At 42.3% G+C, this 23,467-nt stretch overlaps 1 protein-coding gene across 2 annotated transcripts in view; it reads right to left on the bottom strand.

Moving 5' to 3' along the window:
• LAYN (layilin) overlaps positions 1-21,212 on the bottom strand; it is an 89,865-nt gene extending 68,653 nt beyond the window's left edge. The window contains exons 1-2 of one of the 2 annotated variants that reach the window (XM_073602419.1): positions 20,821-21,212; positions 18,978-19,513 (exon numbers count right to left, since the gene is read on the bottom strand). In XM_073602419.1, the coding sequence (XP_073458520.1) occupies positions 18,978-19,053 (76 nt within the window). In that variant the 5' untranslated portion in view covers positions 19,054-19,513; positions 20,821-21,212. The remainder of the gene's footprint in view (positions 1-18,977; positions 19,514-20,820) is intronic. The other variant, XM_073602420.1, reaches the window with a different exon arrangement.
• Positions 21,213-23,467: the final 2,255 nt, after the last annotated feature.

The raw sequence follows: 23,467 nt of genomic DNA, 5'->3' as shown, positions 1-23,467 counted from the left end.
AAGCCTTCTATTGCAGCAGCCACCCCAGCACCCCTAATTATTTACCTGAGCCCCATCTCTCTCCAGCGATGTCAACGAATGTTTAAGCCGTCCGGGACACTCCTCCTGATTGGCTGAGACACAGCATAAGCGCCATTGGCTCCCGCAGCTGTCAAAGTCAGCCAATCAGGGGAGATAGGAGGCGGGCGGGGCCGGGGCGGGGCTCCATGTCTGAATGGATACACAGAGCTGTGACTTGGCTTCAGTGCCCCCATAGGAAGCTGCTGACTGTGGGGGGCACTCAATAGGAGGGAGGGGCCAGGAGCACAAAAGAGGGGACCAGAAGAAGAGGAGGATCCGGGCTGCTCTGTGCAAAACCAACTGCACAGAGCCGGTAAGTATAACATGCTTGTCTTTTTTTTCTGTTTTTTTTAAACAAGACTTTACAATCACTTTAAGGGCTTTTTGATTCCTTTAGTCCTTTCTCACAATAACCTGCATTGTTATTCCGACCATTATTATGTATACATAAACTTTAAAAGCGTCAGGGACACTTTTAAGTGTATTTCCACTTTTGCAGCCATATTGGGATAATACCTACTTTATATTTGTTACATGTCCCCATTCACAAAGCATAACTAAAAAAAAACTGCAGCTTACCTTTTTTATATTCTCTGTTCTGGATCCTCCAGCAAGGGAAAATCCTAGGTAGTCCTCTTTGTTTATGGGGGGGGGGCTGGGCAACTGTGTTTGCTAGAATTAACCCTGTCTGTACTGTGCAGGCAGATCTTCATTATCAGTCGTAACCAGATTTGAACACTGTCTGTCCAAGCAAAGGGTTAAAGCTTTAGGGGCTGGCCTTCTTGCATTGTATAATAATGAGGACAGATTTAGGACAGGCTCACTCTAACATTGTTCAAAAAAACTTGCAGTCAGTCATTACACCTTTTCCTGAGAAACATTGAAAAGGTAAGAAATATATAAATATTTCATGTTTTAGGCATGCTCTGTGACTGGGAACACATAACAAACATAAAGTAGTGTTTTCCCAAATCTGACTGCAAAAGTAGTAATGTAATTTGAAATGTATGTTAAGACAAACTTTTTTTCAGTTTGGATAGAGAGGTGAAGGACTAGAACCTCTATCAGAAATAGGAGGTAAGTGTTCCAATGAGGACATTTTGCAGTGACAACTGTCTATCTACCTGATTTCCTCTCACATCCAGTTTTGTCTGCAGGGCAACAAGTGTAGGAAAATCTCTCCTATGAGACACCGAAAGCCAATAACAAAGACAGGGGTTTCAATCGTTACCTATTCTGCTGTAAAAAAAAAAACACAAAAAATACTAATATTCTGTAAGCAGTTAACCAAAGTGGCAACAACAGAATGAACACTCCTTAAAAGAACTGGGAATCCAGCCAGAGATGCTTCCAGGGACAAATCTCCAGAGGTGGCCTGTTAACTGTGCACACTGTCCAGCCTGGTGTGCGTGAAGATCTCTCAGTAAGAATAGTTTTCCTGACTGTGTTTCCAGACCCCACAAAGCATTTCCCAGCTATATACACAGTACTTCTAATGCCTAGGGCTCTGTTTCCACTACTACGACTTGTTTTGCGACTTGACACTTGTCAAGTCGCATGACAAGTCAAAACCCATGTATTTCAATGGTCCCCGTTCTAATTAGTGCGACTCAAGTCGCAGCGTCTCTAAAAAAGGTTCTTGCACTACTTTGTTCCGTCTTCGGTGCGACTTGTTCTCCATAGAAAGGTATTAAGTCGCAATGCAGTCGCATGTACATGTCTGACACCGCGACATTGTTGCGACTTCCACGGCAGTCTACGGAAGCACATGATCTCTGCCCTTCCAAATACATCACTTCCTATATTGATGTACGTGAGTGTGGAAGACAGGAAGGGGAAGTAACTAAGCAGGATAAGGAATTACATCACTCTGGCTAAATCGCAGAACATCAAAGTCATTTTTAAAGTCGCATCAAATCGCAACATAAATCGCATTGTAAAGTCGCAGTGTAAATCGTGCGACTTTGGGGACGCAATAGTGGAAACATAGCCTTAAACTCCATTAACATAACCCTTGTAGCCAGTGGGCTATTGGAATGGTCTTCACAAATAAGTGCTGCACAGTCCTTACATTCACAATCTGTGCACTGTCCCTCCTGCTGTCTGTGCTTCTTGCTTTTCTAGAAAGCTATGCTCCAGCAACCACCTGGGCTAAATTTAAGGGCTAGTTTACATTAGCATCGCCCTCTGAAGAGCTATCTGTGCTGGATTGCTTATCAGAAGGCATTTGACAGGCAGTGAGGAGGTGTTAAGTTGCCTCCTCAATGTCTGTTTTAACCCCTAAAAGTCGCCACCACCATGCCGCAACACATGTTTGGCAGGTGGTAGTGCCTATTGGACACAATGGGGGATTAATTCTTGCTGCTGCCACAAAGCAAAACATCATAACTGTGGCATGTGTCTTTGTAGCCTAACCAGTTGCCGACCGCCTAACGCAGATATACTGCAGCAGAATGGTACGGGCAGGGAAAATCACGTCCTTCATTCATGGCCACCCCTCGCGATTGCTCCCAACGAATGAGAACCTTCCTCTGCTGCTGTATAGTAAACAGCGGCAGAGGAAGTGATGTCATCGCTCCTCGGCTCGGTATTTTCCGTTCCGGCGCAGAGGAGAGAAGACATCTGAGTGAGTGCACAAACACAACACACACAGTAAAACACACCAGGCATACCCCCCCCGATCACCCCCCCCCCCCCCCCGTCACAGTGACACCAAGCGTTTTTTTTTTTTCTGATTACTGCATTGGTGTCAGTTTGTGACAGTTAGAAGTGGTAGGGCAGTTAGTGTTAGCCCCCTTTAGGTCTGGGGTACCCCCCTAACCTCCCCTAAAGTTTTAACCCCTTGAGCACCCCCCTTCGCCAGTGTCACTAAGCGATCGTTTTTCTGATCGCTGTATTAGTGTCACTGGTGACGCTAGTTAGGGAGGTAAATATATAGGTTCGCCGTCAGCTTTTTATAGCGTCAGGGACCCCATATACTACCTAATAAAGGTTTAACCCCTTGATTGCCCCCTAGTTAACCCTTTCACCAGTGATCACCGTATAACTGTTACAGGTGACGCTGGTTAGTTAGTTTATTTTTTATAGTGTCAGGGCATCCGCGTTTATTACCTAATAAAGGTTTAGCCCCCTGATCGCTCGGCGGTGATAGGTTTTAGGGTCAGATAGGGTCTGCATCGCCCCAGGCAGCGTCAGGTTAGCGCCAGTAGCGCTAACACCCACGCACGCAGCATACACCTCCCTTAGTGGTATAGTATCTGAACGGATCAATATCTGATCTGATCAGATCTATACTAGCGTCCCCAGCTGTTTAACGCAGTGTTAGCGGGATCAGCCCAGATACCTGCTAGCACCTGCGTTTTGCCCCTCCGCCCGGCCCAGCCCAGCCCACCTAAGTGCAGTATCGATCGATTACTGTCACTTACAAAACACTAAACGCATAAATGCAGCGTTCGCAGAGTCAGGCCTGATCCCTGTGATCGCTAACAGTTTTTTTGGTAGCGTTTTGGTGAAGTGGCAAGCACCAGCGGCCTAGTACACCCCGGTCGTAGTCAAACCAGCACTGCAGTAACACTTGGTGACATGGCGAGTCCCATAAGTGCAGTTCAAACTGGTGAGGTGGCAAGCACAAGTAGTGTCCCGCTGCCACCAAGAAGACAAACACAGGCCCGTCGTGCCCATAATGCCCTTCCTGCTGCATTCGCCAATCCTAATTGGGAACCCACCACTTCTGCAGCGCCCGTACTTCCCCCATTCACATCCCCAAACAAATGTTGTGTCTGCAGCAAGCGCGGATATAGGCGTGACACCCGGTATTATTGTACCTCCTGTCCTGACAATCCTGGTCTTTGCATTGGTGAATGTTTTGAACGCTACCATACACTAGTTGAGTATTAGTGTAGGGTACAGCATTGCACAGACTAGACACACTTTCACAGGGTCTCCCAAGATGCCATCGCATTTTGAGAGACCCGAACCTGGAACCGGTTACAGTTATAAAAGTTACAGTTACAAAAAAAGTGTAAAAGAAAAAAAAAAAAACACAAAAAAATATATAAAATAAAAAAAAACAAAAATAGTTGTCATTTTATTGTTCTCTCTCTCTCTATATATTCTCTCTCTATTGTTCTGCTCTTTTTTACTGTATTCTATTCTACAATGTTTTATTGTTATTATGTTTTATCATGTTTGCTTTTCAGGTATGCAAAGCATACGCCCTTAGAAATCCTGAAGGCGGTGATTGGTTTTTGGGGCCCCGTACGCGGCTAGGCTCCCAAAAAATCCCACACATGTGGTATCCCCATACTCAGGATAAGTAGCTAAATGTATTTTGGGGTGTAATTTCACATATGCCCATGGCCTGTGTGAGCAATATATAATTTAGTGACAACTTTTTGTAAATTTTTTTTTTTTTTGTCATTATTCAATCACTTGGGACGAAAAAAATGAATATTCAATGGGCTCAACATGCCTCTCAGCAATTTCCTTGGGGTGTCTACTTTCCAAAATGGGGTCATTTGGGGGGTTTTATACGGCCCTGCCATTTTAGCACCTCAAGAATTGAGATAGGCAGAAATGAGATAGGCAGTCATAAACTAAAAGCTGTGTAAATTCCAGAAAATGTACCCTAGTTTGTAGACGCTATAACTTTTGCGCAAACCAATAAATATACACTTATTGACATTTTTTTTTACCAAAGACATGTGGCTGAATACATTTTATACTAAATGTATGACTAAAATTGAGTTTATTGGATTTTTTTTTAGAAAACAAAAGGTGGAAAATATCGTTTTTTTTCAAAATTTTCGGTCTTTTTGCATTTATAGCGCAAAAAATAAAAAACGCAGAGGTGAACAAATACCATCAAAAGAAAGCTCTATTTGTGGGAACAAAAGGACGCAAATTTCGTTTGGGTATAGCACTGCATGACCGCGCAATTAGCAGTTAAAGCGTCGCAGTGCCAAATTGTAAAAAGTGCTCTGGTCAGGAAGGGGGTAAATCCTTCCGGGGCTGAAGTAATTAAGGGGGAGCAGCTTGGGTGGCTTTGAAGTGATTCTAAAGGCTAACTTTTTTTACCTTTATGCATTCTATGCGTGAAGGTAAAAAGCCTTCAGTATGCAGCTCCCCCCGCAGTCCCCTTAATACTTAATTTACTTAATACTTAAATACTTAACTTAATACCCAAGCTCGATTGCGATCCAGTATATCGTGCATGAGAGCAGCAGCTCCCCTGGGTCCCGCTTCCGCCGCTGTCAACCGCAGCCAGTGAGAAGGGAGTGGAGGGCAGGACCAAGCCCCATTCTGTGTGTCTTATTGGCACACAGAGCAGGGCTCGGGAGTGAGCATGCACAAGTGCCCCTATAGCAAGCAGCTTGCCATAGGGGCCACTTGGAGAAGAGGAGGAGCCAGAAGCACCGGCAGAGGACCCAAGAAGAGTAGTATTGGGGCAGCTCTATGAAAAATTATTGCAGAGAGCAGGTAAATATAACATGTTTACTAGATTTTGGTAAAATTCTACCTTTAATATTACTTTAAAAATGCACCTCAACCACTGCAAGTGTAAATGAGCCCTAATGGCTTGCAGTTTGGGGTATGGTAAAAATGTGAAGGCAAGCAAAGCTTTATGGGTGCAGCAAAAATTAAACTCTCTGTCATGCAACCAACCAATGCCCTGCCTGCCTCCCCACTAGCAGTAGCTTCCACTGACCCAGTGGCCAGAGAATTTTTTCAGTCACCATGGCAACCTGGCAACTTGGAAATGCCCAGCCTTGTATTCAGGCTGGGTTCACACCAGTGCGAATTGGATGTGGATTTCCCCACATCCAATTCGCATAGCAGGAGATTGTGACCGGCTCTCTATGGAACCGGTTCACATATCTCTGCAGTGGCTCCGGTGCGAATTGCACAGGAGCCCTGTTCGTCTTTTGGTCTGTTTCAGGTCCAAATTCAGCCCAAAATTTGGGCTGAAATCGTACCTGAAACAGTGAATTGAGACGCACTGGACAACTGCTGTAAGCTGCTGCATTCTCAAGTGTGAACCCAGCCTAAACATTTCAAATGTTTGCTCATATAAGTAAATATTCTAATTTAACATCACCTGCATACACTTTCCTATACTTCAATTAGCTGAATGTGGTCACACATCAGAAATTTCTGTAATCTACATGATCATTAAGCAGCCTGCAGTGATTGCAATGTCTACTCAAACTGAAACCTTTCTTCTACCCTTTATTATGGAGAAGTTGTAATTTCTGCACAAAGAAACATTTCAAATACAAAGGATTCCCAGAGCACTATGTGCCAGCTAAAAATACAGCACAGTAATGACTTCCTACCCCAAGGGTCATGTTTCGATTGAGCCATATGATAGGGAATAAGTCATTGTGCCACAGAATTTGTATCACAATACGAAAATTCACAAAAAGGATCAGGAGAATCAGGAAAATAACTGAATAAGTGTGAAGAAGGAGGGAGGAAAATAGAGGTAAGAGAGGCTGCCGCCACTGTCCTCTGGGTTGATCTCAAACTCCAGCTGGTCAATCTGCTTCTCTGCTCTGGTAAGCCTCCTTCCAGCACACATCTGCCACATGAGATGACATCTTACGCAGAGAGTCTGAGGAGCTCCTTTACCTTTGAAAGACCCGAGGCTGGGGTTAAGAGCCACAGGCACGCATGATCTCCTTAACCAGAGATCTAAGGAGCTGGTAAGCGGCAGTATTTTCGTGGGTGGAGGCACTCCTCTATTGCACCCCATCACATCTCCCATAGTGTTGCAGTTGCATGTCATCATTGGCAGGAAGATTGCAAAGCCATCATCTAGAACAGGGGTCTCAAACTGGCGGCCCTCCTGCTGTTGCAAAACTACAAGTCCCATGAGGCTTTGCAAGGCTGACAGTTATGAGCAAGACTCCCTCAGGCAGAGGCATGATGGGACTTGTAGTTCCGCAACAGCAGGAGGGCCACCAGTTTGAGACCCCTGATCTAGAAGATTGTTATACTAAGTGGGCTCTCTTTCAATAGCCTATTGGAGTGGACTTGGCTCTGTTGCTTGTGTATCTTGCTATACACTTTATCTTAATATATCTTTTTGCACTTATCACTGGTGATAGTATAAAAGCTGATATATTAACATATTACATGAATTTTTCATATATTTTTAATTGTATAGTTATGATTTAATCTTTTTAATACTTTTCAATTTTTTTGATCACAAATCATTTCACAACGCAGCTTTTTTTCTCATGACATTTGTAGTGTGTGTGTCTCACATTTATAGTTGCAGCTTTTTCACTTTATTTATGGTTTAATCCTTTATATATGATTGTCTTTGGGATAGCGCAGTAAAATATTTTTTCCTGTTTATGTATATATATATATATATATATATATATATATATATATATATATACACATATTGATAGCCAAGGGATAGTAAATAACAGAACCATGACAAAGCATGACAAACAGTGTTTGCTTCCTTGCTGGTCAGTGCACCAGGGACTAATGGCTGACTTTAGCATTACCCCATACACACAACAGATAGGACTCATTTGCCCATACATTGTAGGAGATTTACTAAAACTGAAGCACTCAGAATCTGGTGCAGCTGTGCATGGTAGCCAATCAGCTTCTAACATCAGCTTGTTCAATTAAGCTTTGACAATAAAACCTGGAAGCTGATTGGTTTCTCTGCAGACCTGCACCAGATTGTGCACGCTTCGGTTTTAGTAAATCCTCTGCACTCTGTCTACATTGTAGCATCCTGCACACAAAAATCACACATGTAAGAAGCATGACAAACACAGTATACAGGTTCAAAGGAGAGGACATACCCTTTCATGAGTTGCTTGGCAAATCAAAGCCCTCAACACAGTGCAGTGGGTGGTACAGAGACAGAAATGAGTTGGAGAATTTATTGTTAGGAACAGAGGGGAAGATTTACTAAAATTGGTGCACACAGAATTTGGTGCAGCTGTGCATTGTAACCAATCGTTTTATAGGTTTTATTGTCAAAGCTTAATTGAACAAGCTGAAGTTAGAAGCCGATTGGCTACCATGCTAAAGTCAGTCATTAGTCCCTGATTGAGGCAGAGGCTGAGGAAGAAGCAAGGTTGCTTTGAAACGCGTTCCTGCTCCAGCATTTTCCTACTACATAAGATGGCTTCATATCCTGGGCCCTGTGTTCCATCCATGGCTCTGGCTCTCTACTGACAGCAGTTCCCTGCTTCTATCCCATCTCCACTCTCTTGTCGGTGGCCAAGGCAAGGCATCCTGGTTGCATGTCTGATCTCTGCCCCAGAGGCTACCTGACTGTCATGCTGAGCTCTATTTTATCTTTGTGAGTGCTTTTTTATATTTTCTATTAAAATTACACTTTACATGCTACACTAGGGTTGTTGCATTTCTCTCCCTCTCCCCACTTTTTGTCTTCTGAAGTTAGAAGCTGATTGATTACTATGCACAGCTGCACCAGATTCTGTGTGCACCTATTTTAGTAAATCATCCCAACAGGAACAGCATTATTGGGAAGATAATTATGGCCCCCTTTGCCATAAGGTAAGCAGACCTTTGCCCTCAGGTCTTATACACAATACTATAGTGCCTGGCCACCACGCCAGGGCAGGAGCAAACTGAGCAAAGCAAACAGGTGCTTGTGGTTGACAGACAGGTAGAGTGGTTCATTGACAGTCCAGGTACACAGCAGGCAAGGTTTAGAATAGTCAGTATAAAATCTGTAGTCGAAAAGGCAGCCAAAGTTCAGAGAACAGTCTGAGTTCCAATAAAGGTCATAAACAGGGGAATTCAAACAGCAAAACAGGGCAGTCAAACAGGGAGCTTGGGGCACTTGTTACAAATGCTACCACAAGCATGAAACTGCAGGCTTGGCTGGCTTAACCACTTGTCGAGCAGCCGCCGTCATTATACTGTGGCAGGTCGGCTCATTCCAGCAAATCGCCATAGCTGTACGTTGGCCCTTTAAACAGCTATAGCAGGCACGTGCGCCCGCTACACGGCGGGGGAGCTGATGCGTGTGGCCAGTGGCCACGATGTATTACAGCCAAAACCAGGAGACCAGCAGCTGTCGTGGAAGGAGTGTTTACACGGTCCTGACAGTATGTAAAATACATTTAATTATTTTTTAATATGCAACTGCTTTAAACTATGGCTTTTTTATACATCTGCCTGGAATTCAGTTTTTATGACTACAAGGGATACCCTCTTGTTACTAGAGGATGGCATTGCTGCAAGAGTTAATTTTAAAATACGCATTAAAGAATGAAAGCTAAAACCTATAACACGATACCTCTGCATGTCTCCTAACCATCCCATTATTGAGATAAAGAAAAGGGAGTAGCTTATTTATTTATTATTAATTACAGGTACTTAGCGCTGTCAATTTACGCAGCTCTTTACACATATTTATTTTACATTTACATCATTCCCTGCCCTCGAGGAGCTTACAATCTAAGTTCCCTAACTCACATAAATACACATACTATGGCCAATTTAGACAGGATCCAATTAACCTACCAGCGTGTCTTTGGAGTGTGGGAGGAAACCAGAGTATCCAGAAGGGACCCACACAGGCACAAGAACAAACAAACTCCAGTCTGGTAGCGTTGTGGTTAGAATTCAAACCAACAACCTTGCTGCTAGACGGAAGTGCTAACCACTTAGCCACTATGCCACCCTTAGATAAATTCTGGCCAAATATGACTAAAAGAGTTTTGCCCTAAGAGGGGGAAACTTAAAGTCCAAAATCAAGTCCAGGCTTGATTTAAATCAAACATAGTTTTTAAAGAGCAACTGTCATCTCTGTCCCGCAGCGGCTCCTCCTCTGACCTGCTGTTGACTCACCGACAGTCCCATTCACTTTAATGAGACGGCTGGTGATGCGGCAGTGACACAACAAGGTGAGGGACGTGGCGGCAGCAGGTGAGTGGATGCCTGCTAACAGGTGTTGCCATGATGGATCTGAAATGACAGGAGCTCTTTAAATGTAAGGGCTCATTCTTGCTGGTAGTTAGAATATTTAATTTTGTTTTTATTGCTTGCCCTTCCTCCTCACACTTAGAGCCTGATACAGATGCATTTCTCTTCAAACAATCATACAGTTTGTAGTGTACATAGATTTGTAAAACAATAGGATAAAGGAATATTCCTGAACTTTGTTTTATCTCATGGTTACTGTGAAATTGTGTCGATGCATCAATGCAGCGCATGTTATCTCAGCTTGCAGAGCTTGGATTCATTGAATGAGTTTACCAAAAATGTAAATATTGCAGAATATATAGCCTCATGAAGCAAATGAAGCTGCAGTGACCAGTCTAGCAATGCTGAGAAGCCTGCAGGAGCTGAGGATCGAGTAATAAACCTGCGTTTCCAAATCTTGCAGTGCAGGCGCAGTCCTCTGCAAGGGAGAGTTTTTTTTAGGTCTCCTGGAGTTTTGCTGTAATATGACCGGGGTTTTAATTTTAAAAGGTTGGGAGCTATGGATTTTTTATAATGAGCATATCTACATTTGGTCCTCATAAAAGAGCAGATATTGCTCTATACTAAATCCACTTGCACCAATTGCATAGGCCTTAGATTTAGCATTTTATATACAAAAACAAACACAAACTGGAATTAACAGTCATCTCTGTATTATGAACGCAGAAAAAGCACACCCAGCTTTTTTTTCTTACAACATTTTCAGATTTTGAAACAGGAAGCATTTTTTATGAATATATTTCTTAAAAAGGCAGAAGTTCAGCAGACTAATGAAAGCTTCTTTCAGCTGTGGTCAAGCCAGAGACAATGAAAATAATTTTTACATTATAACCATTGTAATTAATTACACAGAGTCAGGCAAACTGCACGAAAATGCTTTTTTTTTTAATTGAAATGTGGGCAATTGTGGGAAAGAGAGAGCTGTATGTTTGATCAAGCAGGATTGGAAATTCGAAAGTATTCTATGTGTATATAAATGGAATTATTGATGAACACCTCTCTGTAATAAAAAGGTATGGAAAGCCTAACAATTAAAGTTGCAAAAAACCCTAACGCTATCTATTCATAATTCATAATGCCCCCCCCCCTCCTCTTACCTATCCTGCCTAACCTGTTAAAAAAAATCTGTATATTTACTTTTTTAAATCCGTTCTGCTTCAGTCACATGATCCTGCAGCTTTAGCTCCCCTGTGTCACTAAGCGGCTGCTGCAGGGGAGACGACAAAAATGTCTGGGCTATGGGAGCCTATGGGCTCCCATAGCCCATAGGCTCCCATAAACCTATGGGCTATAGCCTATGGGCTATGAGTACATAAAGTTAGAGTTTTCTTCTTTTTTTTTGATGCGAGAATGCAGTTAACAATGAAAATGCCCATGGCATTTGACCAGTGGAACAATACAAAAATGGCATCATACAGTTTGTCTAATGTTGGAGAATCAGGTACCAGTGTTTAAGGATAGACATTATTAAACAATTTTTATTATTATTACATTATTAAACAAGATCGGTCTAACAACTAGCAGATGGAGGAACACGGGGAGGTCTCAGCTGTTAAAGCATTTGATATCATTTGATACCCCTGGGTATATTGAAAAAAATGTTCTATCTATTGTGATTTGTTATTCTATCATGTTCTATCTATTGTGATTCCTTGTGTAAGGAGGCCTTCACCCATTCCACACTGAAAACATAAGAACGTTTTTCTATAACCTAAGAAATGTTGCAGGGTTCTGGGTGGATCCACTTATGTAGGATGGCTTTCCATGCTACAAGGGATTTGACAACAACGAATTGTTTACAGGCTCTCGAGATTTTAATACTTGGGATGTTGATTAGGCCAAAAAGTGCCCAATCAGGGGTTGGAATTAAGTAGGTCACTAAGTTTGTGATAGCATAATGCACAACTGTGTTGTTTAATCTTAGGACACACCCAGAAGGCATTTTAACAAGTCCACATCTAAATGTCCACATTTTAGGCAGCAACAAGAGGAGCTTAAGCCCATAAAATATGAGGGATAATGTCACAGCCCAGCCTGCAGATTTATCTTTGTGAATTTCTTACCTTCTTGTTGCAGTGATTCTCTGATTTATCAACATGGGGACAAGGTGCTTTGGGGGGAGGATTTCAAAGCATCCTCCCCATGTTGAAGGCATGTGGCCTGGTACGGTTCAGGGGGGGGGGGGCTCTCTCATTCCCCCCCTTTTCCTGCGGCCTGGTATGGATTCTGGGGGGGCCATGCCATTTTATTTTTTATTTTGGCACGGGTTTCGGGTTTCCCCTTAAAATCCATACCAGACCTGGAGGGCCTGGTATAGATTGGGGGGGACCCCCATGCCATTTTTAAAAATTTTTGTCACAGGGTTCACCTTAATATTCATACCAGACCCAAAGGGCATGGTATGAATATTAAGGTGAACCCTGTGAACATATACAAGAGACATGTACTATATATGTGCGGCTCTAGGGTGGGGAATGTCTCAGCCACTTATGATTGTCTGTGTGACAGACAGCGAAACAACAACTTATGTGCTGTGATCATCATCATGATGATCACAGCAAAGTGGGATGCTTCCTTTTAGATCTTGGTGGCGGTGGTTTTACTGTACATACATTCCTGGTGGCTGCAGCCGGGGAGAGTGTAAAACCCCCCGGCACAATATGTACTATAGTGGCCTTTGCAACATAAGAAGAGTGGTTGGGGGTGGTAAAAATGCACATGTATAAACAAGACAAAAAGGAAGCATCCCACTGTGGTGTGATCATCATCAACATCATAGCTCCCAACTGTGCCTGATTTCGAGGGACTGTCCCTGATTTGGAGCAATGTCCCTCTGTCCCTCTTTCCCCTCATTTGTCCCTCATTTTGGTCTGATTTATATAGTTGTATATAAAATTGACTTTTTTCCAGTCATCCAATTTCTAAATTGCTGCATTTTGTAAATTTTAAAAGCCAATATAAAGGAATAGTAGTAGTAAAAAAAAAGCACTTGGGGATTTAGTTAACTTTTTTTTGGTTAATTCTCCTTTAAAGGTAAGGGGGTGTGGCAGGGGGCATGTCCTATTGCTACATACGTTTGCTAGTAGGTGTCCCTAATTCCTATCTCAAAATGTTGGAGGTACGTCAACGTCACAATGAAGATCACAGCACATTAGATGCTCTTTGGCTGTCTGTCACATGGCAAGGCTGCTTGCATTGACTTCTCCCTTTCAGCACTAGTAGTATGTGCTGTATGGCCGCCTGTCTATACCTTCCATGAAGTTTTGCAATCCATACATTGTGCACTGGCATCGCTGTGCTGAGCCCTCCTCCAACTCTCCGCTCTGTCACCTCCCAAGGTCCGGCTACAGCCTCAACCCCCCTCCTCAGCAGGCAGCAGTAAAGATCACTCCACCAGGGAATAGCTGCCGGCCGGGACTTTAGTTGCACATCGGGATCGTGGCACAGGCTAGTGCTGAAAATAAAAAAAATAATCCTCTTTCTATTCCTGTCTCCTGGGCCACTCTGCTGGATGGATTGGGTCCGAGGAATATAATTTAGGTCCTTGCAAGAATTTGAGCCTGGCTCAACAGGTCATCTGTGTAAAAATGCTTGCATGCTATAGATGGACAACAAAGTTGCCCCGAGCCCCCCTTTTGAGCTGATAGGGCCCGGTACTAGAGTGGTGGTTGTGCTGACTTATCAGCAGCCCTGTGTGTATTAATGGCAAGATTACCGGTTGAAAGTGTAGAGAAAACAGCCCAGAAAAAGAAAACAAATGCAGCCACAACATATGAGGACAGGTAAGCTACAATATATTACATTTTTGATCTTGGGTTTAGATATCTTTTAAAACTGAACTCTTGGTATGATTTTAATTGCATGCTTTGCTATGGGTTGGACCAATGTAAGTATGCGTATCTCATACCTGAGGGGCCACTGGGGAAACTGACATTACCCTATTCTTCTTGGACCTGTGCCAAGCAGCTTCCCATCTGCACACTGACCAGAGGAGGCATCTTGCCCAACAGGCCCGGACTGGCCATAGGGCACATCAGGCGTTTCCCCGGTGGGGCGGGGGCTGCCGGCCACATGTGTGGCTGTGAAATGCAGGGCCGGCTCTGGGTTCCAACATACGGGGCCAGCCGCTGATGTTCTGCATATGCTGGTGGTAGTGGGAGAAGCAGAGCATTCTCTGCCTACCAAGCCCATCCATGACTTAGGCCGCCGCTGAACAAAAAGTCCCTCTTCGCGCATGCGCTCCGGCAGCCGACAGGCACCTGGCAACCAGGACGCCAGGAGAGGAGGAGGGACGGAGAAGCCGAGGAAGAGGCCTTATGCACCTCAGACCCTCCTCCTGCACGTGAAAGCCAGCGAGGTTCTGCGGCCCCCTATAGGGAAAGCATTGAGTCTGGTGTATGCCCACCTCCTTTTCCTGCCAGTGAAGGGGTCGGATCTGATGCCCCAGGTCAGAGAGCGCTCCTAATGGTAATTTATTATCTTTTTTTCCTCAGTAACTGCAGTCTGACTAGTGATTATTAGTGTACACCCACCTGCTGTCTCTGGGCACTCCTCTCCCTCAGCAGCCATGTGCGTGGCTCAAGCTGAAGGGGAGACCATTCTACCCAGAAAAGTTGACCGTGGATGAAGTATTTAACAGGCTAACAAGCACTACTAAAAGTAATGCCATGTACACACGGGTGGACTTTTTGGCATCAAAGGTCCGACGGGCTTTCCGACGGACTTTTGACGGACTTCTGATGGACTTTCGAACGAATGGACTTGCCTACACACGATCACACCAAAGTCCGACGGATTTGTACGTGATGACGTACAACCGGACTAAAATAAGGAAGTTCATAGCCAGTAGCCAATAGCTGCCCTAGCGTCGGTTTTTGTCCGTCGGACAAGCATACAGACGAACAGATTTTTCGACCGGACTCGAATCCGTCAGAAAGATTTGAAACATGTTTTAAATCTAAAGTCCGTCTGATTTTTGACCGAAAAAGTCCGCTACAGGTCCAATGAAGCCCACACCTGATCGGATTGTCCGACGGATTAGTTCCGTCAGACCAGTCTGGTCGAAAAGTCCACCCATGTGTACACGGCATAATACTCAAAAAGCCAGTTATAAAGCAATACTCTTTTAACTGGCTTTGTAATGTTTTATAACTGGCTCTGTGAGTAATGCCTTATAACTGGCATTGCAGTACTAACAAAGCCAGTTGTAATGCCCCCCCCCCCCACTTCCTGGGCTGCTAAGTCAAAGATGCCCGGGCCTATTTTTTGTCCCAGTCTGGGCCTGTTGCCCAATATGCTGCTATTCACAGAACACCTTCATTTTTTCAGGGAATACAAGAGGTTCTTTGGATGGAAGAAGAGGTCATCACTCCTCCCCTTTACCTTGTCCAATCAACGGATTTCTTGTATTTTTAAATAAATAGCAGTACTAAGCAAGTCACTCCCTGTTGTTGTAAGCTGCTCGGTACAGTACCTGGAAGACCGCAGTGATCAATGATTGTCAGCTTCCCAGTGGCCCTTCAGATATCAGATTAGCATACTTACATTGGTCCAAGGGAAGTATATGATTAAGATCATACCTGTTATAGAGAGGTTTTTGCCAACTGATTGGATAGGACTGGTTACAGTCCACATCCCTGGTACATAGAGTGAAAAACAGGTTGCTCAAAAGTGGGATTTTAACGGACCATAGGCACTGATTAGACTTGTAAAAATACAAATTTAATGAATACATTTGTATTTTACAAGTCTAATCACTGCTTATGGTCCGTTAGGATCATACTTGGAGTTCAACAACAAAAAGCCTCAGATGAAGAGTGTACCCCAATCTTGTGTTATGTCACATTAGGTAAGGGTTTAAGGGTTCTGCTGAGCTAGGAAAAGAGAACTCACTGGGGAATATACATTGAGAAATCCTCTAAGATGCAGGTTGCGTTCTTTCCAGGTGAATAAAGTCACCAAAAAAGCCCTGTGTGTGAACAATATTTAGACTCCCTACTTCTCAACTACAAACACAGCCACTGTGCATATATGCAGTGGATAGATAACTGTTTGTGATACTGTGAACTCTCCCATGGGTGGCTCATAACTGGGGTAATGCAATCAACATTCCCTTCCAGATTAAATGGAGTCAAGAGGAAAAGGCAGACTCATTATGCACATTCCAGGTCTATTTGGAAATAAGTAAAAGAGGTGCTCAATGCCCATCACCACTTTTATAGTATAAACCGGTACTATGGTTAAAATACTACCTGCATCTCTCCTGCATCTCTCCTGCTCCAGAAATGGCTGTGTCAAGGTCTACATAGGATCCCCAACCCACATCTAGTATAACTGGACCTTTTCATTTCATAGGGCACTGGCGCAGCTTCACAATGTGTATGAAACTTTTGTCCACCATTGCCCTGCACCCAGCAGAGTGAGCACTTCACTAAGCACACATGTATATTGACCTATTTGATTCTCTATTCAAATTGAATTCAATATTCATTATTAAATATTAATTCAAGATTTGATTTAGGTCTGGACTCCTGGGAAACACACAGTAGGAATTAGGAACACCCATAAGATCCCCGATTTGAAGTGTTACAACAACATGTATACCCATAGCAACAAATTGTACATATTAATGTGCATGGCCCAAAAAGTAAAGTTGGTGATTATTTTGAAGCATTGCATGTTTACATTTAGTGACTCATTTCATAAGCTGATTTACTTGCCAAGCACAGATTTGTAAAGAAATTCAACCACCTGCTGAATGGTCTCTGTAATAGAGCTCTGAGAGCCTATAAAAATGCTTAAAGTGGAATTCTAGGCTAGTACTAAGCTGCCCACCCCCCACAAAAATTATAATAAATACCCTGTAAAAGGAAGATGCATAGACTCACTTATTCTCAGGGCGCTCCAGTCCAGTCAAATGATTGGCTCCCTGTGGCCGGCTTTAGTGTATGTATCTTACCTTTACAAGGCAGTTTGTATAGGAGTTTAGAAGGGGGTGAGAGCAGTTTTAAAGTAATTGTAAAACCTCACATTTTTTTTCTCCTGAAATAACAAACATGCCATACTTACCTGCTCTGTACCTCTTCTTCCCTGGTCCCCTGCTGACACTCCAGGCTCCTCCTCTATTCGGTGTCTCCCTTTTTCCCAAGCATCACTGTGTGTGTCCATAGACAAGTGCAGCTTGCACCCCCCCCCCCCCCCCCCACAGGATTTGACTCACAGTAGCAGGATTTGACTGACAGTAGTACTCCTGCTGCTTCCTATGTCCATGTAAAAAAAGGCTGACATGATCAGATAAGTGTTTAAAGAGGGGAGGGAAATAGTTAGTGGGGTCATTTTTACCTTAATGCAGGGAATGCATTAAGGTAAAAACACTAAGGCTTTAGAACTACTTGAAGCTTAGTTGACTCTAGCCTGGAATTTCACTTTAGGAAGCACCTGAGCTGTTCAAAACCAAGAAACTAACAACTGTACATAATTCACCCCCACTACTGCTGTGAGCATGGCATCCCAGATGCAAAGTTGCATTTAAACCATTTACTCTCCAGCAGGGTTCTGTGGAACACTAGGGTTCCTCCAGAAATTCCTAGGAGTTCTTTAAGCTGTGACTGACTCATTTTCCATTTTATGGTGCCTGCAACAGGACCAACTCTACTTGGCAAAGCCATCAGCATCACATCAATATCATTTTACTGTAACCATCTGTAAGCGTGGCCTTCTGGCCACCACTGTAACGGGGGCATACTTCCCAAATAGCCACCAAGGTAAGTGGTATTTTTTCAATTGATCCTCAATGAACTGGTTCTACAGAGGTTCCTCAAGACCTGAAAATTATTTTTTTCGTTTCAGGGTTCGTTTCTGGGTTCCTCTGGTGTAAAAAAAAAAAAAAAAGGTAGAGAAAAGTTGATTTAAATAGAACAAATGTTTAGAAACTCTACAGAAGCAGTAGAAAAAGGCACTGAAGATATGTATGGAAACTCTTAGCAAGCAGTCAAATGTTCTCTATCATGAGGTATAAGGGGTCAGACAAAATAAAAAATGATTTCATATTAGCTGCTAAAAAATACTGCAATTTGAAGAATATTAAAGTAGATGTGAACCCTAACTTAATATAATTTAGTTTGCTAAAGCATTATGAATAATATACAACTGCCATTTTCTTTCTAATACAGATATTATTTTTTGTCTTTTTTCCTTTTGTTGCATTGCCATGCTGCTGATCTCCTGCGGCCCCTTTTCGGTCACTGTGTGTCTACATGTATACAAAAATGACTGCATGGTATTTCTTAGGGTGTTTTTTTATGGGGATAGCAGTGGACTATGCCTGCAAAATGTATGTTAAAAGCAACACTTGTAGTCTCCAATGGAAGCCGGGGTAACTACACTGGAGAATTGTAAGATGGGGACAATGCATTGTCACCCTCTGAAGTACATGAAAAACAACCTTCCTTATAGTAACATGTTAAAGCTTGTATGAGGTTTTAAATATAGTTTATGAGGTTTTAATGATCGGGATTACCTATACTTTAAGAATAAAAATGTACCTGTAGTTCAGTCAATAACTATACTAATACATTTAAAGTAAAATACACATTGATTAAAACTTTTTTCAGAAAATGTATTTGTACTAGAATTGAAAGCCACAGCTGCATTAGAAAAAGTGCAAGTATATGTGAATAAATCAATATGATCGGGCTAAAATACTATAGGGTTGATTTACTAAAACTGGAAAGTGCAAATTATGGTGCAGCTCTGCATGGTAGCCAATCAGCTTCTAACTTCAGCTTGTTCAATTAAGTTTGTACAAAAAACCCTGGAAGCTGATTGGTTTCTATGCAGAGCTGCACCAGATTGTGCACTCTCCAGTTTTAGCAAAATCAACCTCTATGCCTTTTCTAACGTATAAGTGTACATATTGTACTTACCACTTTGCAGTCTCGTTCCTTTACAAAAATGAAAGCAGAAAATGATAATGCTGACAAAAGCTTTGAGAAGATCCATTATTCCACTTGTGTTTTATATTAGGAGTGGTATCTCTGATGTGTGATATGACATTCAAGTTCACAGCTCAGTGGTGCTGATGCTTATAGTCCAGATGTGCAGGGAAGGCAGAGCATCTTCTAGGTCCCCCTTCACTGAAGTCCCACCACTCACTACTGCATCTCTGATCAATAGAATTCTATCAGACACATTTCTGGAGGGGCAGGATTTAGCCTCCGCCAAACCAATCCAGGCAGTTGCTCGATTTCTGCTTCATTAAAGTAAGAACTTGACGGGATTCCCAAAGCTGAGCCCTGTCTGTTTAATTACTTGAAAGCAATGACTTCTTAAAACCTTCTTGATTGATTGTTGCCGCTGTTAAAGCCGCTTCCAGGAGTAGCTGACATATACTTTAAATCCAGATGCTAAGGTTCCATCCCTACATGATTTCTGGCTACTTGTGATGTTTTCAATTTATATCCTGTAGAGAGCAAAAAAATGCAAATAATATTAACAGTGCAAATACTGGTAAATTGATCTAGAATAATAAAATGCATTAAGACTGCGTGCACATGGCGGCTGGTTTATACACCTCTTTTTTGTAAAGAGAGATAGGAGAGGGATTGAGAACACAGAGAAAACAGCATAGAAGATTGTTGTATGTATCAGCTGCATGCAGAAAGGTTGATGCAAGAAAAGAAAAAGGCAGCAGTGAGTTTATCTATTATAATCCTAATATATCTTTAGAAAAAAATGGTCCATAAACTGTCCTGTTCTGCTTTCTGTCCAGCCTTTACCCCGCTTCTTCACATAAGAGGTAAGATTAAATTTTGGATAATCATTCAAATAAGCTTTAAAGCCCAACTCCAGGGACAGCCCCACCCCTTAATCCCCTCTGGAAGCACCCATCATGTAAATAGTATATATATATATATATATAGATATATAGATAGATAGATAGATAGACAGACAGACAGACAGACAGACAGACAGACAGACAGACAGACAGACAGATAGATAGATAGATAGATAGATAGATAGATAGATAGATAGATAGATAGATAGATAGATAGATATAGATATAGATATATATGGATATGTAGCTATATAGATATATATATATATATATATATATATATATATATTTATTTTATTTTTTTTAAATCTCAAATTGTAATCACTATGCCATTTTACATGTAGTGGAAATCCAGTGATTGATCTGTCATTATCAATAGTCAGACTATTGACTGCATCTACTACTGTTACTGGAAACTCAGCCATGCAATAAGTTATTCTGAACAAAAGAGTAATTCTCTAACAAACTGCCTGGAATCAAATGGATTGCTTGGATTTAAAACATGAAAATGCCAATAACAGACATCTGAAATGAGAAATAGTAGCCCCCACACTCCCAGTTCATCCCTCCCAGCCTGCGGTCACCTCCCTGCCCATCAACCTGCATTCTAAAATGTGATGTTCATCTCCGTCCTAAATCAAACATATGTAAGGATATATATAGTCAGTGGCCACAAACATCCCCATTCTGGAATGGACATACTATTGATAGTAATAAGTAAAAAATAATCAGAGATTCATGCATGACATGGAAAAAAAAGCAAAAGTGTAACCCTGGCGTTATTAAATATTCTGACAGCCTGCTGATCAAGCTCTGCTCTTTCAACAAGATAGCCCAACAGTCATTAAATCACAGCGTCTTATGTGGAAAAATGTATAAATCTCATCTTGATGATGCTCCTATGGTAAGGCAGATATTGATTCCAAACCTACTTAGCATTTCCAAAAAATGGACATTTTTCTTTCTGCTTTCGGCTGCGTCAGCACAAAGTCTCTGCACACACAGAGGTGTTTAACTTTTCAGGAGTTCCTCTCTGGAAAACGTACTCAGCAGAAAATATCCATAATGCTGAGGCTTCAGGGGGAGTTTGGGATCAACGCCGGCTCTGCAGTCCCCAGTAAGTGAGATCCATATTCTTGATTTATCATAAAATTTGTTGGTGTTTGAGACGGCCGGGGTGAGAGTCTGAATGTTCCACGCTCTGCAGTCCTCTAGTTTTTTCTATCTTAGGCACAGTGTATTCAAAAGCTGAAGACTATTTCCTTTTCCCCCTGCTGCAGAGCAGCGACTGTACGCTGCAGCCAGAATGAACTGTAAATGTAGAAAAATCCTGCTGTGTATAAACCAAGGAGATGGAATGTGTAAAAGAAACTATTCATGGAGCGAATGCAAGTATACTTCATATTACAAGTTCTAGTTTGCCAATGGAATAAAATAAACCCCTTGTTTAGTGTCTCAGAGAAGCAGTAAAATCCCACACTTTAAAGCAACTAATTGCACAGATGAAATACATATCTGGGAACAGTTTTACCTGCCAAAAAGATTTGTAATTCTATGCAGCTAGTAAAGTGATCCAAAAATACCCCGCCAGAGCATGTCTGTTATGACAGTGGTAATAAAGCTTTCTCAAGAACACACTCCCATTGGATTGCAGATCGGATTGGACTGGACATTGAATTGGATGCATTGGATTGGGCAGTGAATTGGATTCATTGAATTGGGTATCCGCTGGATTACTAATAAAAAAATATGTGATGCGCTATCAATGTAAAGTGCATAAATTCAATCAAATAAGAAATTCATGAATTTTAAAGACTATAAATAAGAATGTGTTAAAAACATTCATAACTAATCGAGTAAAGTCCATCAGAAAAAAAGAGAAGTGCTCTTGTGCAAAAAGTTAATTTATACTTGTGTATCAACAAAACAAAAAATCCATATTTTGGTGTGGATAGCAAAATTTTTACACCCAAAAGTGCACACCAAACTCTCAAGCAGCTTACCAGCTACTCTGACCCCCAAGATGGGGGTCTGGCTGCACTTTATCCCAGTATCCCCATGGGATGGATATCAAGACCCAAGATTCCAGAATGGGTTACCATACGGCCAGGATGTTCAAGGGTGGGCTCAGTTACTCTGACCCCAAGACGGGGGTCTAACTGCACTTTATCCCAGTATCCTCATGGGATGGATGGATGGATATCAAGAGCCAAGATTCCAGGATGGATTACCATACGACCATGATGTTCAACAGTGAGCTCAGCAAAAGGGAGAGACAAAGGAGGAACTCATAGCGGGTTATTTACGAAAGGCAAATCCACTTTGCACTACAAGTGCAAACTACAAGTGCAAAGTGCACTTGAAATTGCACTGAAAGTACATTTGGAAGTGCAGTCGCTGTAGATCCGAGGGGGACATGCAAGGAACATAAAAAACAGAATTTTAGCTTGCACATGATTGGATGATAAAATCAGCAGAGCTTCCCCTCATTTCAGATCTACCCTTCAGATTTACAGCGACTGCACTTCCAAGTGCACTTTCAAGTGCACTTTGCACTTGTAGTTTGCACTTGTAGTGCAAAGTGAATTTTCCGTTCGTAAATAATCCCTAGTGTAGTAATTAAAAATCCATGCTTTTTAATAAAGGTTAAAACTACATTTAAGAAAGTAAAATCGCATATAAAACAATCAATCACATGCAGACAACGCAGCGGGTGTAATAAAGTTACCATTGTAGCTTCTCTCAACTAATTTTGTTCAAAAGAACATTGTCAAGGGGCAAAGGAGTATATCCACTGGATTGGACAGTGAAAAAGCAACAGCACATCACCCTTCTTTCCTTCTCTTTACTTTGTACATGACACCAGGGATAGGTCCTGGATGGCAAGTATATATCCCCGATACTTGGGTTTTGGTCGTTTTGGGTACTCAGGGGTTCTCATCCATGCAGGGAGAGGGGTTCTGGTGTAGTTTGGTTGAAGAAGAGACGGGTTTGGTTGGCAGTTCTCTCAAGAACTCACGGCAATTTCTCATTTGGGACCTGGAATTCAGAGACTTGGAAAGACTTTGGATGGGAAAGAGCCTCCGAACCCAAAGGGTTAACTCATCTGCAGGGAAGGCCTGAAAGGATACAGGAAGGAGTCACTTGTCTGTGAGGTGGAGTGGAATGGTCCACAGCTGCGAGAAGGTCTGGAGATTGAGACACTGTCTGCTGGACTCCTGTGGCCCTTGCAGCACCCACAAAACAGATGGCAACCCTAGATCCAAGTGTGGGACTGGTATGAGCTACTGTGTTGTTTTCAATTTACCAGAATTGTGGACTGTTTGCATTTCCTTTTGGCTGAAAAAAGCTGTTTTGTCTGTTGGATTTTGGAAACAATACAGACTGTATTACTGTTGACAAGCAGCTGGCTGGTGATCCCAGGTTCTCCATTTTACATCTTCTATAAGAATATTCCCTGCCTGTATATGTGCTTGTAGCAGATCCTGATTGGCTCCTAGTGCTTAAAGGAGAATTTTGGGGTATTACAAAAATCAACATATATAGTTCATTTGTATTGCACCATTTTTTTTCTCTAAC

This window comes from Aquarana catesbeiana, linkage group LG10 (genome assembly GCF_042186555.1).
Source record: "Aquarana catesbeiana isolate 2022-GZ linkage group LG10, ASM4218655v1, whole genome shotgun sequence".
Classification (NCBI taxonomy): domain Eukaryota; kingdom Metazoa; phylum Chordata; class Amphibia; order Anura; family Ranidae; genus Aquarana; species Aquarana catesbeiana.
Note: the sequence above shows the minus strand (reverse complement) of the source record. Positions and strands in the feature narration are given on the sequence as shown.